Source organism: Gasterosteus aculeatus, chromosome 20 (genome assembly GCF_964276395.1).
Source record: "Gasterosteus aculeatus chromosome 20, fGasAcu3.hap1.1, whole genome shotgun sequence".
Classification (NCBI taxonomy): domain Eukaryota; kingdom Metazoa; phylum Chordata; class Actinopteri; order Perciformes; family Gasterosteidae; genus Gasterosteus; species Gasterosteus aculeatus.
Genome location: NC_135707.1, coordinates 7,224,962 through 7,241,161, shown reverse-complemented (window position 1 = coordinate 7,241,161; position 16,200 = coordinate 7,224,962). Strand labels below are relative to the sequence as shown.

Genomic DNA, 16,200 nt, shown 5'->3' with positions numbered 1-16,200 from the left:
CACAAGTGGGCCCCAAATCCTTGCCCACCTACAATTTCAATTAATTATAATTTGATTAGAACTGCAACAATTATATACACTTAATTGTTTCTTTGTTTTTCGTCTGTATTGGATCACATTTCCTAAATCCCAAAGGGAGATTGTGTTACAAAACAGTCCAAAACCCAAACCTGGGGGCTTTTTGGAACCAATTCACTGTGATAATTAATTTTAGCGGATTAAATGAGCTCCAACTGCACGTGATCCTTTACAAAACCTTACAAATCCTTCTTGCTTATGGTTTGTCTTGTGCATAGAAACGCAAGAAAATATCAGATGATATTTCATTAATTCAGCTTTACTCGTATGAACACGTGCACGTGTCCTCTTTCCCCTACCAAACACATACGTGTAATCTGAGAAGAACACATTATTCGACTCCAGGTACTTTTTATCAAGTTGCTCTCCAACCCTGGTCTGACCCTTGTGTTACACGATGCCCATGTACTTGGTTACATGTTTGCAGGTTACACAGTGTCATCGGTGACCGTCAGTGACAGGAAGAGGCTCTACGTGGCTGGAGCTCCTCGGTTCAAACACAAAGGCAAAGTCATCCTGTTTGAGCTCAGCAGTGAGGGCGATGTCGACATTGCGCAGGCGCTCAATGGAGAACAGGTGAAGCTTCCTTGTCACGAATCTATCCTCAACCCTTCTTCGGCTTCTACTTGTTTGTCAAAACAGACAAAAGCCTGAACCTCATTGAATCAAGGGCTCCACCTAGTGGCAGGGAACTGAGAGGGCATGTTTCTGTCTGTAGATTGGATCTTACTATGGCAGTGAGGTGTGCGGGATGGACATTGACCAGAATGGCATCACGGACGTCCTCCTGGTTGCGGCTCCGATGTACCTCGGCTCAGGAAACAAGGAGACTGGAAGAGTTTACATCTACACACTCAGCGGGGTGAGACAGCAGTGGCACTGGTCCTTCTTCTGCTGGTGGATTTCGCTTACACAACATTCATCAAACCCTCGTTAGGGGTCCGTAGCCGTTTCTCAAACGCCCGGTGAATCCCGACACTCGTTTCTTTTCTCCCAGGAGGAGCTGTTTGTCCCTAATGGGACCCTGAAGTCTGAGGACAAGTCCCAGGACGCCAGGTTTGGTTACGCACTGGCAGCGGCCCCTGACCTGAACCACGATGGCTTCACTGACCTGCTGGTTGGAGCCCCGCTGGAGGACGACCACAAGGGCGCCATTTATGTCTACCACGGAGATCGTACTTACATCATACACAACTACAAGCAGGTGCTGCTTGTTTGCCCACAATTGCATTTTGACGTGTTTATTTCAGTATTATAATCCAACTATTGTTTTTTTCTTTTTCCTGCCTCTCTGGTGCTCTTAGCGTATCTCAGGGTCATCTATTTCCCCCTCGCTGCAGTACTTTGGCCGCAGTGTGAGTGCTCGCTTGGATTTGGATGGAGATGAGCTAATAGACTTGGCAGTTGGAGCACAAGGCAACGCTGTTCTGCTCAGGTGGGCCTAAGAAGGGAGGGAGGGAGGGAGGGAGGGAAGGACGGAGGGAAGGAAGGGCATTCACAGAACAGATTTTGGTTTTATGGCTGTAAGCACTTGGAGATAATGAACACATTAAAATGCACCCAAGAAGTGAGTGTTGCAGGGATGACGCATTTTTGTAGGTCTCAAGCCGGTAGTTAGCGTCCCACTGGTTCACTTAACCAAAATGGTTGGATTATTGCACAAAATGAGCTGAATGCCAAACATATGTTAGAGAAATGTACTTCAGAACCCGTTGGTCATTCCCTGTTCGTCCTCTGTCCAGCTCTCGGAGCATCGTGCAGATCAACGTGAGTCTCTCCTTCCAGCCTCACTCCATCAACGTCATTCAGAAGACCTGCCAGCGGGGAGGCAGAGACTCCGCCTGTCTCATGGCCACCGCCTGCTTCACCACCGTCTCCCGCTCCCCCGGTCCCCACAGCAACAGCTTCGGTACGACACTTCACATTACGTCCTCACTAATCGCCTTTGACGAGGGCCGGACACACGTACTAATATTAATCAGAACGGGTCTTTTCCAACTCTCGCTGTTTGTCCTTCGCCATAGACGGGTCGTAATTAACCGCTCTGTCCTCAGACCTGTGGGTGTCGGCCATGTTGGATGACAGGAAGTTGTCTGCCAGGGCGCTGTTTGACGAGAGCTCCCACCGGCAGACCCAGCGGCCAGTTCGAGTCCACGTGGGACAGACGCTGTGCTCCGATCTGCCCTTCCACGTCTACGTGAGAGTTGCAACACACGCCAACCAACAAGTTTGAGGTTTATCTCGTCGCTGACATTTGTTTCCGTCTTTGTTTGCAGGACACAGCAGATTACATCCGGCCAATTAGTTTCTCACTGCAGTTCAAAATCAATAACACAGATAGCGGTCCGGTTTTGGACGAAGGCTGGCCAACAACGGTCAAGAAATCTGTGAGCGGTTGTGATTTATAGCTTCCTTGTTTCCGCTCCATTGCGTTTTCTCCATCTAATACGTCGTCATCTCCATGTGCGCCTGTCCAGATCCAGTTCTTTAAAGACTGTGGTGAGGACGACGTTTGTACAACGGACCTGGTGCTGAAGGCCCACATGGACATCTCTGGGACGAGGTACGTCGTTTGAGATTCATGTTGTCAAGACCAGATGATTTTATGGGAGTTTCTATATTGTTTCCTCCACAGACAGAAGCCTTACGTGATCCGCAGCCCCCGCAGGCGTATGGCGGTGGAGGTGCAGCTTGAGAACAGGCTGGAGAACGCCTACAACACCAGCCTGACGGTGCACTATTCACGCAACCTGCACTTCTCCAGCCTCAGCATCAGGGTGAGCACGGCGTAGGTACCGCAAACGCTCGCACACGCGCCACCGACCAACTAACGCAGGATTCTGTGTCTCTCACCTTTTCTTCTGGTGCAGGAGGCCGCCCACTTCAAGATCGAGTGCACAGCACTCAGTGCCAGCAGCCACTCGTGCAACGTCAGCTATCCAGTATTTCGCTCCCAGTCAAAAGTAGGTCCAACATCTCCCATCGCTCTCTGGACTTGAGCTCGCTCAAACTTCAGTTCCTTCAGGTGAAATGTGTCACTCCAAGCGGGCGTTTTTTCTTTTTTTCTGTTTCTTCGAAGGTTAACTTCATGCTGGAGTTTGAGTTCAGCTGCACATCCTTGCACAGTCGAGTGCAGATGAAGCTCCACGCTGCCAGGTTCAACATACACGGTTCACAAATACTGACAAACTAAAAAAAAAAATTTTTTTTTTTTTAACCCTGTTGTTCTTTTACAGTGACAGTGTGGAGAGAGAGGACACTTTTGGGGATAACAGTGTCCATCTGCAGAGTTTTGTTCAGTATGAACCAGATTTGTTTGTTAGCAGGTATGTTCGCACATTTCTTTTGTAAATTTCAACAATCGGATATTTTAGCAGCTGTGTTTTATTCTGCGCAGTGACTCTAATTTGAACCGATATGAGGTTCACCCCACTCGGACGGCGTCGGAGGCAATTGGACCAGAATTCTACACTCACCTCAGGGTAAAGCTCTTTTTATGACCTTTAACGCGCTTTTCGTCGTTTAGTCTAAAAAAAAAAGATAGGCAGTAATTCTAGTTAAAGTGCCTCTGCCTACCAGTTTAGCTCCATGTCCTTGAAAACCAAGATGATATCCTATTAGATATTTTACTGAAAATTGTCACAGCGACCTTGACCGCTCGCAGTCACAGTGGAAGCATTATTCTTTGACTTATTTTTTTCAGCTGCAGAACCTCGGCTGTTACTCGGTGAGTAATCTGGAGCTGAGGCTGCATCTGCCCTCCGTGGCAGCAGGAGGCCGAGTCTTCATGACCGTCATCGATGTCTCACACAACGTGAGTAGTGCTGCTTTTGTGAGTGTTTCCGTCTCCCTTTTTGGATCGTGTCTGACAGACTTGATTTGCCCCCTTAGGCCACCGGGGTGAACTGCAGTGTGCTGAGTGATCCGGTCCTACTAGAGGCCAGACAGACAGACGTACGCTCCCTTCATCCTGAAGACATGATGCAAAACGACATACTGGTGAGGCCTCTGGTAGCGGAGCAGCTGCCCAACGCAGAACGCTGTGCGGCGTCAGTATAATTACGTCTTCATTTACGTTCGTAGAACTGCAGCAGGTCGTGGTGCACGGAGATTGTGTGTGAAGTCCAGCAGCTTCTGAGAGGGCAGACCGCCGCCATTCGAGTCAGTCGCAGAGTTCACGATGACTTTTTCAGAAAGGTGAGCCACACAGCGACGCGGAGACGCTCATTTCAGCCTGAATATAACTTTCACTTCTGACTCCCCTTTCGTAGGCCAAATACAAGTCAGTGAAGATAATAGCGTCCTATCGTCTGGCAGCTAAGGAGACAAACCTCATTACTCTGGGCACAGGGACAGCCTGGAGGGAGGTAAGACGACCGTGGCAGGATTTTGAGAGGCAGAATGAGAATTAGATTTTCTTTCTCCAAGCAAACCCTTTGTCCATTTTTCCGTAGACTGTACTGGAGGTGTTAAAGGGCCGCGCGATTCCCATCTCGCTGTGGATTCTGATTGGTAGCATAATTGGCGGTTTGCTGCTACTGGCCCTCATCATTTTCATATTATGGAAGGTATTCACATCACATGTTACATTCAACTTCAAACATCTCGTTGTGGAAAGAATATCCATCTCTATCTTATTTCCATCAGATGGGATTCTTTGCACGCAAACAGAGGGAAGAAGAAGATGAGAACCATGAGGACTGAGTCCAACTTTGGCTGCCATGACAACCGTAATTTACCATGACAAATATCACAGGAGCGGAGTGCACCGCTTATCAGGCACAGAGACAGTTTGGAGTGGATACACAGATGCAACAGGGACCTCCAGGACCAAAGAGAGAGTGGAAATGCACCACCACTATTTCCAGGGTCGGGAGCACTTATGTAAATAATGTTTTTTTATTATTTGAAAGAAAATGTGTATTAAACCACAATTCTTCTATTTAATATACAGATATCTTCCTGGTTTTACATTTCAAACATCGTTTATTCATATGTTTGTCTTTCAGTTTTGTGTGTGTCTTCATTGAAATTAAAACTGTTGAAAAGAATTATTCTCGTGCTCAATTTATTAATTTGCTGAAGAGTGCAATAAAAACAAGGCATCACTCTATTCAGATTTTACTGCACTGAAAACTGGATCAAACCAACCATATAAACTATAAAACAGACATACGTGACAGCATTCATACACTAAACAAAATCAATGCCCTCAACTTGTGGAAGCAGTGGAGTTGATGTAGGACTCTAAAAGAAAGATGCTTTCATCTACTTGGTTCTCTGCTGAATCCAACCTGGAGGGGTGAAAAACAGTAGTGGGAATCTTAACCAACTGACCAAAGAGGCGATCCAACAGTCCTCAGTAAAAATGTTTTTGTGCTCTTACTTGTTGATATGAAGCCGTAAGGCCTCCAGCTGTTGCTTTTCAGTAGCAGTGATCATCTCCTCGACCTCCGTCAGCTGCTCGGGCTCGGCCCCACTGGCCTGCAGAGATGCCAGAATGGCCTCAATTCGCTGGGATTTCTCCAGCAGACGCCTGTCAGTCAAGCAGACCACTAATCAAACGTTGATCTGTGACCGTGTGTGAGCCAGACGGGTCTTAAGGGTTCATCATGTGAAATGATCTTGATTTCCTGGGCACGATGAACTTACTTGTTCTCTCTGGACTCAAACAGCCGTCGCTCTATGAGGTTGGCGACTGTCTGCAAGAAAAGAAAGAATGTCGTCTGTAGTCTTTGAACCAGAGCCCCGGAGGTTACGGGAGGCTCATTGTGTTTTACCTTGTAGCAGTTCTGAAGCAGCATTCTTGCAGTGGGGAGCTGGTTGACGGTGTAAAGATAGAAAGTACGAGAGGGAGCAAAGTCCGGAGTCTTTGGGATTTCCTGAAGAAAAACAAAAGTGTCACAGGTAAGTCAATTAAAGGAATAACAAATTTCATACCTCGAACTGTGCTCAATCACATATCAATGTCTCAGTGTAGCTGCCAAATGGCCACTTTGCTTTATTTATTCCTGCGTCATTGTCCACAGAGACACACAGAATAAAGAGACAGTCTTTAATTAATAGGGAAGGGGTTTGAAAATATCTCATTCACTTATTGTAGCAAGCCAAACAATTTTGAAAGTAGATTTTTGGATCAAGTTTCATTTTTTATTTTTATTTTATGAACTAAGAAGACTGAAGAGACTTTCGTTGTATAAATACATCCATCAGTGTTCGGAATGTTACAAATAATTTGTGCCGACAGTTCAGCGATTCTGCTTTGGAAGCTCTTTCACGTTCTGTTCGTCAGGAATATGAAGGGAAAGCGGTCAACGATCCATCATCCTAAGAGCGCATTAATGCAAAGAGGGGCTTCCTGGAAGTTTCTTGTACCTGTAGCTGGACCAGGTTCTGTGCCAGCAGCGTGTAAAGCATGTCTTTGGCCTCTTTTGCTGGAATCATAGCAAAATCCTCCACCTGCTTCTGCTCCAGGTGACGTTTCCTTAGCAACAGACGGAAAATGCGAGCCGATCGGGAGCCAAATCTGAAAACAGATGGAAAGTGATTAACAAGGATTACCGGGCAATAACATGTAGACACGTTTAAACACCACACTTACCTCTCCTGCACAACAGACTCAAGCGTGGCTCGAGCCAGATTGGCCAGCGCTCTGTGCAGATCTGAGAGCCGAGTTAAGAAAAGCACCCGTACCTCGCGTTCTATCAATTTAAATGTGTGTGTTGGTTTTTGACCATATGCTCATGAGCCTCTAGATTAAAAAGAAGGATACTGACAACGTACATCCCTCCTCCACTTTCCCCAGCCTTTCCCACAAACTCCATCTAAGAAATCAGAAAAAGACAAAGTGATCAAAACCAATCTTGCAGAACGAAATGAAGATTGTAAAATTTGAGCGGTGCCTTGCAGAGGTCGTACCGGGTCATCGACCAGTAGCGTGAGGTATTGGTCTACGATGGGTCTGGCTATGTTGTAGCTGGGTGGGAGGGACCTAAAGATCTCATTGGCTGAGAGAGGCTTCGTACAGGTGGCTGTGGGCGAGGTCGTCACCTCGCTCATCCTCAGCATAGTCCTCACTATCTCACTGCTCGTCTGCGTTTGAGATTTCAAATGACAATTATTATAACCATGAACAACAACAATATTTGTTCCTCGTATGTGTGTATATATATTTATATATATATAAAAAAATACAAAACAGCAAAAAATAACATTGTTTTGATTTTAAGTCTTCGTGCCAAGCTAACTTACTGATGGCTGAAGCAAACAGAAAAGAATATTTTTAAACTATCTCAAATTTTTCCAAATTGACAAACCCATAAAACTTCAAAATATTCATGTGTAAAAACCTGACCTGATCCAATTTGTTGGCTACAGCACTGATGATGGCCTGGTCTCTGAAGTGGAGATGGAACCTCTCAAAATTCACCTGCCAGCAAATCCCCTCATCACCATGAGCCTGACCATTAAAGACACACACAAAAGATAGAAAGACAAAGACGTTATATGTAAGGGACAGGGGGAAAAAGAGGTCATTTCAGTTCTAAAAGTACTGCCAATGTGTTAAAAATGTAATAAACATCACCTGCGAATCCATTTTAGCCCTTTTCGCATTCCTTTGGTCCTCTCCATCCTCACTGCAGAGTTGTCGTTTTCCTCGTCCTACAAGTGTCATGTGTGGCACCTTGTAACAGTCGGGGAAGCTCTCTGGTGAGGGCGGAGCAGTGCTGACAGGGGCAGCCGGAGTACCAGGGGTTGCAGGGGTGGCTGGAGCGGCACTGGCTGCGGCTCCTGCCGCCACCATCGGGGGGCAGCGCTGAAGAAAATGGGTCTCCACCAGTTTGGAGAAGGCATTAGACACTTCACCGTAATCCATGCAGAGACCCTCTAGAAGGAAAGGGGCGATTAAAACTGCTGCGGTTTCTTTGTCGTATTCAATCTCTACAAAGAACAAAAATCTGAGCACAAGAAACACCTTCAAAAAAAGTGAGAAAAGCTTTGACAGCCCTTGATTAATACACACACTGAGATACTGACCCTCCATGTTCTGCGTGAGGCGGTCAGCGACTGTCTTAACCGTGCTGCTCATGGTCATGTGACCTCGCTGTAGTAGCTCCTCTATGATTAGCTCTCCGGTGTCACCGTACAGGGTTTTGGTGGTGTAGATGTAACGCGGGTATCTCAGGATTCTCAGAATCCGATCGCAGCTGGTCCGATACTCCGTGGGGCTTCCTGCTCCTTTGCGGCCCGAGCTGAACACACAGGCTCCATGCTGCACGAGCACACACAAGGACTTCTTTACCTACAACGAGACAGAGGGAAGCAAAGAGGTGCGTCACCTTCAGGAGATCAGACCGTTCGTCAAACCTCGGTAAATCTACCAGACGCTTAAATATTAGTTTTCACTTTTAAACTAATGATGCAAAAAACTATTTCAAAACGCACTGCAAATCACGCATGGAACGGTGCGTAGTAAAGAGAATAATATTCTTGAAACAAAAAGAGTTGGAATGGTACCAGGTCCAGAGGGACGCCAGTCTCATGAATGATGATCCTTAAGTTCTGTGCTCCACCTCTGAGAAGGTGTGTTCCCACTTTCTCCACAACTTCTCCGAAATGCTCCCGAAGCAGGAGACCACACAGCCGCACTTCCTGGGCCGTCATCTGCGCAGAAAGAACAATGGATGGAGAACGGTCTCACATATAGAGCCTCTACTCACTTTACAATACAAAAGCACAAACTAAGAGTCCGCTTAATGGTCACCAAACAAAAGGATTAAACTTAACATGGAAGCAAGTTATCATAAACAAAGAATTAGACTTTTACAGCAGAATAAATGCTTTTTACACAATGAGTAAAATGTGTTTAGGTTGAAGGAGGACTTCCGCTGTGTGCAAAACACAAGTTACAAAGAAAAGTTTGTTTTTTATAAAGTAAGTTTTTCTTTTAACAAATAGGGAACAATTAGTAATTTCAGGTTTTGGTGATGTATTATCGGGCGCATAAACTTGCATGCATCTTTGTCACTGCAGCGGAGGTGTTACTAATATAGAGAATATACAATGGCTCGGTTTCATTGCGATAGAGAGCCTTTATAAACAATATCAGTCTCCATAGTGGAAAAACAATCAAAACAATTTGCAAATGCAATGCAAAGTGACATTTTGGAAATGTCTTGTTTTATCAGACCAACAGTGCAAACCCCTAAAATCAATATAACAGAAAAACAGCAAATTCAGTATTGAAGATGCTTGAACTGGATGATTTTTTGGAATTGCAGATTCACTTTCTGTTCACAATACAAATATTGGATATTCCAGCACTAATAAAACACAGCATTTTTAACTTGACCCATAATAACAAAGTCAAAATATTTGGGCCTCACTCAAAACTAACTTTATGGAGGCGCTAAACTAAATCACGTGACGTTAACCTCTTTAGCGCATCATCAGGCTTCTTATTTGAAAAATAAATCACGAGAGGCGAGAGAAACGTTAGCGTAACGTTGCGTATAAATATCAGCGTTTGACACAACGTTACATAATATAACGTTATACAGAAGCCTGGTGCGTGCACACTAACAATGATAATTACCCACAGGTCGGACGATAAATACTTCTTGTAAAAACATTACAAACAAGTAAGCTTGATTCATGGATGAGCTACACGGCTGCGAGTGAACGTCGCTGCGCAGACGAGCAACACAACAGCTACACTCAACATTCAAGCTAGCTCGTTTAACCGCCACTGCCGCCGAAACGTTCGGTACCTCCGTGCGCTCCACGAACCGGTCCTACAGCCACGTTTCAGCACACAAGGCAAATGGTCGCGTCAAGCCTGCCGCCACAACACAACTAGAACACATGCGGCTTTCTGTTAGAAACCCCCCCGTGGTAGAAAACACACACACACACACACACACAGCAGCACTTCCGCTATTCAGCTGCGCTGGTTGGGATTTGCTCGGCGGTGCCGCGGTGCATGCCGGGCTGGAGGCGGACAGCTGTCTTCAGTTCGTGGAGGACCGACGTCAGTGTTTGTGCTGCTCCGGGGGAAGATGGCGGAGGCTGCGGCTGTTCCACCGCATCGGTTTTTCTGTCACTGTTGTAAAGGAGAAGTAAACCCCAAACTCCCGGTAAGGCGAAGGCATTTCTCGGTTCGTCCGTCACGCGCTCTTGTACAAATCGCGCGGTTGACAAGTCAGCCTTTTTGAGAAATACCGTTTGTTTCGCTCGGTCGCAACGGCTAATACACCAAGCTAGCCAGTTAGCATTTAGCGGCGTCTGTTGTTGTTAACTCTCTAAATAAAACTCGTGACGATTCAAATGTCTTGTCGAAAGCCAGGCATTGAAGGCGAACGGCGCTATTTGTCAGTCTGGCAGTTTCTGGAGGCAGTTTCGTGAAAGCACTGCGCTTGACGTCTTGCTTTGACAGCTCGGGGATGTTGTGTTTTGACCAGGAACAACAGAAACAGCTGAGGGAAGGAGGTCTACGTTGGCCCCGTTTCATTGTCTAACCACTGGCTGTCTGGTACCAGGGTTGCTTTCGTTTTCCACAGTTGTTTGTGCTGAAACGAACACTTGACAGGACAAGTTGGGGAATTTTGACCACCATTAACACGTCTTTTTGTCAGTTTGTTTTAAACTGAGAAGTAAGAGTCACGTCATATGACGTTAATGACTGGAGCGTGTATATTACACGTGTATTTGCTACGTCTTGCACCCAGTTGTTCGTTTATTAGTTACATCTAAAGTTAGTTTGAAATAAATCAGCGGTACACAATAACCCTGCTCTCAATCCTACTTCATGAAGGTTATGAAGAAAGAAATAGTCGTTTAAGAAATGGGTTTGTTTCAATTTATTGGTCATGTTTTCAGTCTGACTTGTAAAGTGTCAAATTGATTAGTAGACACGGCGAAGATAAAATCTACAATGTTCTAGTATTATAGTATAGTCGTGCAAGTTATTAAGTGAAGTTTCCTAGTCGTGGAATATCTCAAATGTAAAGATTCACAGGTTTTCAAAATTGATATCATTCAGTTTAAGTCTGTTGGTTTCTTCCTCGACGTTACTATCCCGACCAAGAAACTTTATCCATTAAACGAAAAGGAATGGTTTGATTAGGTGAAAATGAAAGTAGGTGTGAGCTGCTGCCATAACATATTACATTGCATGTATACAGTCTATCGCCATTGATGTAAATGAAGTGGACACAAAGTAACTAACAAACTGTCATTGTCCATGTTTCTGGCAGTCGTTGCGTCTGTGACGTAGTCGGCCGGGTTATCCTCCTGTCGGCCGAATCCATATTTTCATGGTACGGTTGAGGGTAATTCCAGCCTGCTACGTCATTGACTCTGCTCGTCTCAAGAACACTCAACCCGGTGGCATGTTGTCACCGAGCCAACTGACCGATACATCCGCGCACTACAACGATAAAACGAGTGTTGCATCCATCTATGGAACCGGGAAGATGAGCTGTTTTGAAACATCACCATAGTTTTACATCCCTAAATGTTTGTAAACCAAACCCACTGAAGGATGTGTTGGTCATGTGAGCATTGTATTCTTTTTTTTTTTTTTTTTTTCAAAAGCATTGAGTGAGCTTTGACTGGAACATGCTATGTGTTTGACCTACTTTTTTTCCATCAACACATCTTATACAACAGACATATCCGTCTACTTTCTAATCGCTTCTGCTGTTTATTGAATTAACCCAATTCAGTCCCGGTCCCATAGTTTGGGAAACATGTGTTCCACTGAGGAGACAACCTATGATCCAGCTGTACCAACTGCGTAGTCGTTAGAACCCGTCCACCTCCTGGGCTACTTCATGAGACACTGACCAACATAAATCTAAGAGTATCCATGCAAAGGAAAACTGATTACGTTTTGTTGATGAAGCCGGTCTGCGTAATGTCCTTGCAATGTTTTTATAATTCCCTTCAGATTTGTATCCTGTATCACAACCTCGCAAATACTGCATATAATTTACTTGGCGTTGGCTTCTCCAGAGTGAATGTGTTTGATATTTGAAAATATCACCTTGGTTTCTTGAAAAATGTTATGTCCCCATTTTTTTTTCTTCTATCTACTGCAACTCAATCTTTGTCGTGAATATTTCAGGAGTATATCTGTCCAAGATGTGACTCGGGATTCATCGAGGAAGTGACAGAAGATTCCAGGTGAGAGAAGAGCATTATTTTAAGAATCTACCTCATTATCACTCTTTAGTGTTCGTCTGGAACAAAAGCGGGTACGAGAACGGGAAGCCGGATGTTGTCCTGCAGAGACCCGCAGGCTTACCACGCCGTTTTGTCCCAGGCGATCACTAAACCTGACCACGTGCACAGGGTTCAGTGGATGTTGCTAATGATGTGTCTTTTGTCCCTTTTTGCGTGCGGCCTCCCTCAGTCTCCTAGAGGGTGTCGCTAACGGGATAGATGACGCAGCCACACAATTTGCAGAGGTAGAAGCTGACTTGGGGGACTTTGTATAGAGTCGGGTGGGGAAGTGGGCTAAGATGATGTATTGCAATCATTTCAGTTTTTAATGAACCTATTGTTTTCTTTCCCTGCCCTGTTCTTGACTCACCTTTCTGTTTTTCCTCCTCTCTACTCCCACCTCCTTTCCTTTCCTTAATCCCCACATTCTGTCTGAAAATCGCTTCCTTCAAACCCTTACCTGTCCCCTCCCCCGTCGAACCCCCACCCCCCCCCCCGTAGCTATGGCACCTGTTGTTACTGGAGCGGCCATTTACAGCCGAGGGTGACACGCCCGACTCAGAACCTCGGCTCCCCGGAGGGCGCCTGGGGGGTCTCAGTGACCTTGGAGGGTTGGGAGGGGGACCAATCGGAGGGTCGGTCCCGGCAGGCCTCGGGGGACCGATGGGCGGTCTACTAGGAGCCGGGGACCACTGGGGACCAGGACGCCCCCCCCGCCTGCACAGCCAGAGGAGATACCGGTCCAGAGGCAGCAGTAGACCAGACCGCTCGCCCGCTGTGGAGGGGTGAGTAACCGGCCGTCCTCGCCAACGTCCCGGCTCTCTTCTGCGCCTCGGGTATTCTCACTTATTAAAAAAAAAAATGCCAGTGCCATTAATGCTCTAAAGACACCGACTTGTTTTGGTGACGCCAATCACAGTTGTGCATTTTCTCCCCGTTTCTTAGGATCGTACAACAGTTTCTCGCCGGCCTCTTTGCCAACTCTGGAGTCCCTGGCTCCCCCCCCCTCTCATGGTAAGATGCCATTACAGCAGCACCATGGTGTTGGCGCTAGCGTCACAGTGTAAGTGCAATTTCTTATCACCCTGTGGTGTGTGTTACTCTCCCAGGACAGGGATGCTGCACTCTAACCCAGGAGATTACGCCTGGGGACAGGGGGGGTTAGACGCTGTGATAACGCAGGTAAGCCAAACGTAATAAAACTCACGCCACCCTCACTTATCAATTTCTCTGCCGTTTACAAATGTGTTGCATGTGTAGTTACTAGGTCAGTTGGATAACACGGGACCTCCTCCAGCAGAGAAAGAGAAGATCTCTTCTCTCCCTACTGTCAATATTTCTCAGGAACAAGCAGGTCAGTAATTGATTATTTATCTATTTGTCTTATTGCTCATGGAACTTTAAGTTAATTGATTGCACAACTTGGGTTGCACCAGCTAGTTGTCATCTACTATTAAGTCTCTGTAGAAAAAGGGCACACTTATTTTATGGTAACTAGTGGTTATGGATGCATAAGCAGGGACTCCCGAGAAAAAGCTGTCATCATGTAAATACACACTTATTTATTCAGAAGTCTGCGCGGCACTTGGATACAACGCTAAACCGCTGCCGCCTGGCAAGAGAAGCCTGCTGAGACTGTTTATTTGGGTGAAAATAAAATCCATTAACCTTGAGTATCAACAATGTGTTACATAAATTTCTTTTAGATGATGGCTCGAGGATCTGTTATTCTTGACTTCCTCTGTGTACACGGTCACATTTTCCCACCATGTTTCAACAGTGTGCTCGGTTTATCAATAGCTGACATCTTTGGGGGGGGAAGGAGGCTATCCTTGATAAATGCTTTGTACCGTTAAGACGACCAACTGATCTGTAGTCATTTAGCCGCTGGTGGTTAACACTAGACACCTTTTTTTATTCCCGCTCCTGTAGACTGCTGTATGGAATGTCCGGTGTGCAAAGAAGACTTCGCAGTGGGAGAGCCAGTCAGACAGCTACCCTGTAACCACTTCTTCCATTCAGACTGTATAGTACCGTGGCTGGAAATGGTGAGTCATAACAAGGAGGGTTTAATAAACTCACAAAATAGATCTGACACGGGAAACGGCATGCAAGTAGTAAGACGTGAAGGGTCATTTAAACGAAGGCTTCGGCTGCCCAAAGTTCAAAACAAAAAAAAGTCCTGTTTATTGAAATGAAGGAACATCGTTGGCCGATGCTGCGGAGTGGCTCATTGATGTTTATAATAGTTCTCATGACAACGACTGGGATTAATTGCACAGGGGAGCAAGCAAGGTCGAACAGGAAATACTTGTTGGGTAACTTAAAGAGATCAATGAGGCGTTATCAGTTGTAATAGCCGTAAAGGCGCAGGGCTGAGCAGCAACCATGGCAACCAGTTGGGAAAATTTGCCTGCTTTTTAAAAAAAAAAGCTACCTAGAGAAGGTCGGATTACAACTCACACAGGAGAGCGACTTCAATCAGTTCAGGATTTTGCCCCATTATATAATTTCAGAGTCCGTAGTGTGTGTGTATATATATATTATATATATATATATTATATATATTATTATATTATATATTATATTATATTATATATTATATATTATATTATATTATATATATATATAATAAAAAAAATATAATCTCCATGACCGTGGCAGCCTGATAAAACTACAATGACTCAACTTACGTGAAAACGCTCCGCCTCAAGCTAAAGTTGTCTATTCTGTTCTGTGACCACTCAGCATGACACATGTCCAGTGTGTAGGAAGAGTTTGAACGGAGAAGACAGCAGCAGCCAGCCCCCATCAGAGTCCCCCACCCTCTCCATGGACCCCCGCACACAGGAGAGATGGTCCTTCTAAGACACCCCCCCCCTCATCCCTCGGATCTCCTCGCCTCCATCCAACAACACACAGAAGACAAAGCGCTTATCGCTTTCCTCTTTTCATCTCTGTGACCGTCTTAATCATCTCAAGTCTGATGTTTTTTTTGTACTTTTTCTTTTTTAATGCCTTTCTCCTCATGTAAAAACAAAAAACCCGTACAGACGTCTTAACAGTCAGTTGAGGTCTGGAAGATCTTTTTTTTCTTTGCCTCCTTAAAAACAGCTTAGATTGACGATCAAGCCTATGTCTTCGCTACGTCCACCTCTAAAGCAAACTCCATTGATGTTGAAATGCACTGCTCCAATACACTATTGTGGGGAAATTTCAGACTTTATATCACATGCCATCTTTACTCATCAGAATATTCGTTAAAACTGAGCCCCACACGGCAAATGGGAACACCTTTACTGGTTTAGCATTCGCAGAGTCTGGACTTAACATGAACACCTAAAACCCTGGATGATAAGTTTATCACGGGTATATCGATACTTTTTTTGATGGGATTTTGTAGGAAATATCTTGATTGAACTCGTTATTTATTTTGGCAATGATGTAAAAGGTGTTCATGTTATTATGTCCACTCTCTAATGTACAGATAGTTTTTTTTCTTTAGGAATCCTGCTCAGTTGCTGCCACAGATGGGGGAAGAAAAATTAAATAGACCAGTAAAGGAATTCAGTTGGCCCATTGTGTAGTTATTTACAGTAAAACATAGTCACCCCCCCCCCCCCAGTTTTATTCCTCCGTCGAATGCTGTCGTTTCACATTTTTTATCACTTTTTTGATGTAAATAATTTTAGCCCAACAACTTATGGTTTGCAAAGGAAAAGAACATTCAGAATGGAGATAAAAATGTGAAATTACCTGGTTATCAAACTGTATATTATATATATGAAAAATGTCTATGATGTATTAAAAAATTGACAAATGGTCATATTTGAATTTTCATTGTCCCAACCTTACATACAGTGTAATAGCAACCCTAAGTTACTACAAACATACCTG

The 16,200-nt window shown here is 45.0% G+C and overlaps 3 protein-coding genes across 4 annotated transcripts in view; 2 read left to right on the top strand and 1 right to left on the bottom strand.

Moving 5' to 3' along the window:
• The window catches only part of itga10 (integrin, alpha 10), an 18,775-nt gene extending 13,646 nt beyond the window's left edge, over positions 1-5,129 (top strand). Inside the window, exons 13-31 of the mRNA XM_040164772.2 lie at positions 506-654; positions 797-940; positions 1,076-1,282; positions 1,383-1,513; positions 1,821-1,987; positions 2,133-2,275; positions 2,355-2,465; positions 2,556-2,641; positions 2,714-2,855; positions 2,949-3,041; positions 3,158-3,234; positions 3,315-3,404; positions 3,476-3,560; positions 3,782-3,892; positions 3,970-4,077; positions 4,162-4,275; positions 4,350-4,445; positions 4,533-4,646; positions 4,726-5,129. Of these exons, the coding sequence (XP_040020706.2) occupies positions 506-654; positions 797-940; positions 1,076-1,282; positions 1,383-1,513; positions 1,821-1,987; positions 2,133-2,275; positions 2,355-2,465; positions 2,556-2,641; positions 2,714-2,855; positions 2,949-3,041; positions 3,158-3,234; positions 3,315-3,404; positions 3,476-3,560; positions 3,782-3,892; positions 3,970-4,077; positions 4,162-4,275; positions 4,350-4,445; positions 4,533-4,646; positions 4,726-4,782 (2,225 nt within the window). The 3' untranslated portion in view covers positions 4,783-5,129. The remainder of the gene's footprint in view (positions 1-505; positions 655-796; positions 941-1,075; positions 1,283-1,382; positions 1,514-1,820; positions 1,988-2,132; positions 2,276-2,354; positions 2,466-2,555; positions 2,642-2,713; positions 2,856-2,948; positions 3,042-3,157; positions 3,235-3,314; positions 3,405-3,475; positions 3,561-3,781; positions 3,893-3,969; positions 4,078-4,161; positions 4,276-4,349; positions 4,446-4,532; positions 4,647-4,725) is intronic.
• polr3c (polymerase (RNA) III (DNA directed) polypeptide C) lies at positions 4,959-10,063 on the bottom strand. 2 transcript variants are annotated; one of them, XM_040164778.2, is made up of 13 exons: positions 9,849-10,063; positions 8,596-8,742; positions 8,116-8,380; positions 7,664-7,965; positions 7,433-7,537; positions 6,997-7,170; positions 6,851-6,902; positions 6,680-6,740; positions 6,454-6,604; positions 5,859-5,960; positions 5,731-5,780; positions 5,465-5,614; positions 4,959-5,372 (listed from the first exon to the last, which is right to left on the bottom strand). In XM_040164778.2, exons 2-13 carry the CDS (start codon positions 8,740-8,742, stop codon positions 5,291-5,293), a joined length of 1,641 nt encoding a protein of 546 aa, XP_040020712.1. In that variant the 5' UTR covers positions 9,849-10,063; the 3' UTR covers positions 4,959-5,290. The 2 variants fall into 2 exon arrangements, with proteins under 2 accessions (XP_040020712.1, XP_077950954.1); XM_078094828.1 differs by lacking the exon at positions 9,849-10,063 and adding an exon at positions 9,674-9,792.
• rnf115a (ring finger protein 115a) lies at positions 9,895-16,129 on the top strand. Its single transcript, XM_040164785.2, has 9 exons — positions 9,895-10,214; positions 12,206-12,264; positions 12,494-12,548; positions 12,805-13,088; positions 13,249-13,317; positions 13,413-13,485; positions 13,564-13,657; positions 14,236-14,351; positions 15,052-16,129. Exons 1-9 carry the CDS (start codon positions 10,137-10,139, stop codon positions 15,169-15,171), a joined length of 948 nt encoding a protein of 315 aa, XP_040020719.1. The 5' UTR covers positions 9,895-10,136; the 3' UTR covers positions 15,172-16,129.
• The last annotated feature ends 71 nt before the right edge of the window (positions 16,130-16,200 follow it).

What these genes read in the sequence shown, in the direction of transcription:
- polr3c (XM_040164778.2), bottom strand. Translation starts at nt 8,742, where the DNA reads ATGACGGCCCAGGAAGTGCGGCTGTGTGGTCTCCTGCTTCGGGAGCAT. An exon ending in AGGAGGGATGTACGTTGTCA is followed by an intron (nt 6,741 to 6,850) that starts GTATCCTTCTTT and finishes CTCGGCTCTCAG; the next exon opens with ATCTGCACAGAGCGCTGGCC. An exon ending in GAGTCTGTTGTGCAGGAGAG is followed by an intron (nt 6,605 to 6,679) that starts GTAAGTGTGGTG and finishes ATCTGTTTTCAG; the next exon opens with ATTTGGCTCCCGATCGGCTC.
- rnf115a (XM_040164785.2), top strand. Translation starts at nt 10,137, where the DNA reads ATGGCGGAGGCTGCGGCTGTTCCACCGCATCGGTTTTTCTGTCACTGT. An exon ending in TAGACGCTGTGATAACGCAG is followed by an intron (nt 13,486 to 13,563) that starts GTAAGCCAAACG and finishes TTGCATGTGTAG; the next exon opens with TTACTAGGTCAGTTGGATAA. An exon ending in TATTTCTCAGGAACAAGCAG is followed by an intron (nt 13,658 to 14,235) that starts GTCAGTAATTGA and finishes CCGCTCCTGTAG; the next exon opens with ACTGCTGTATGGAATGTCCG.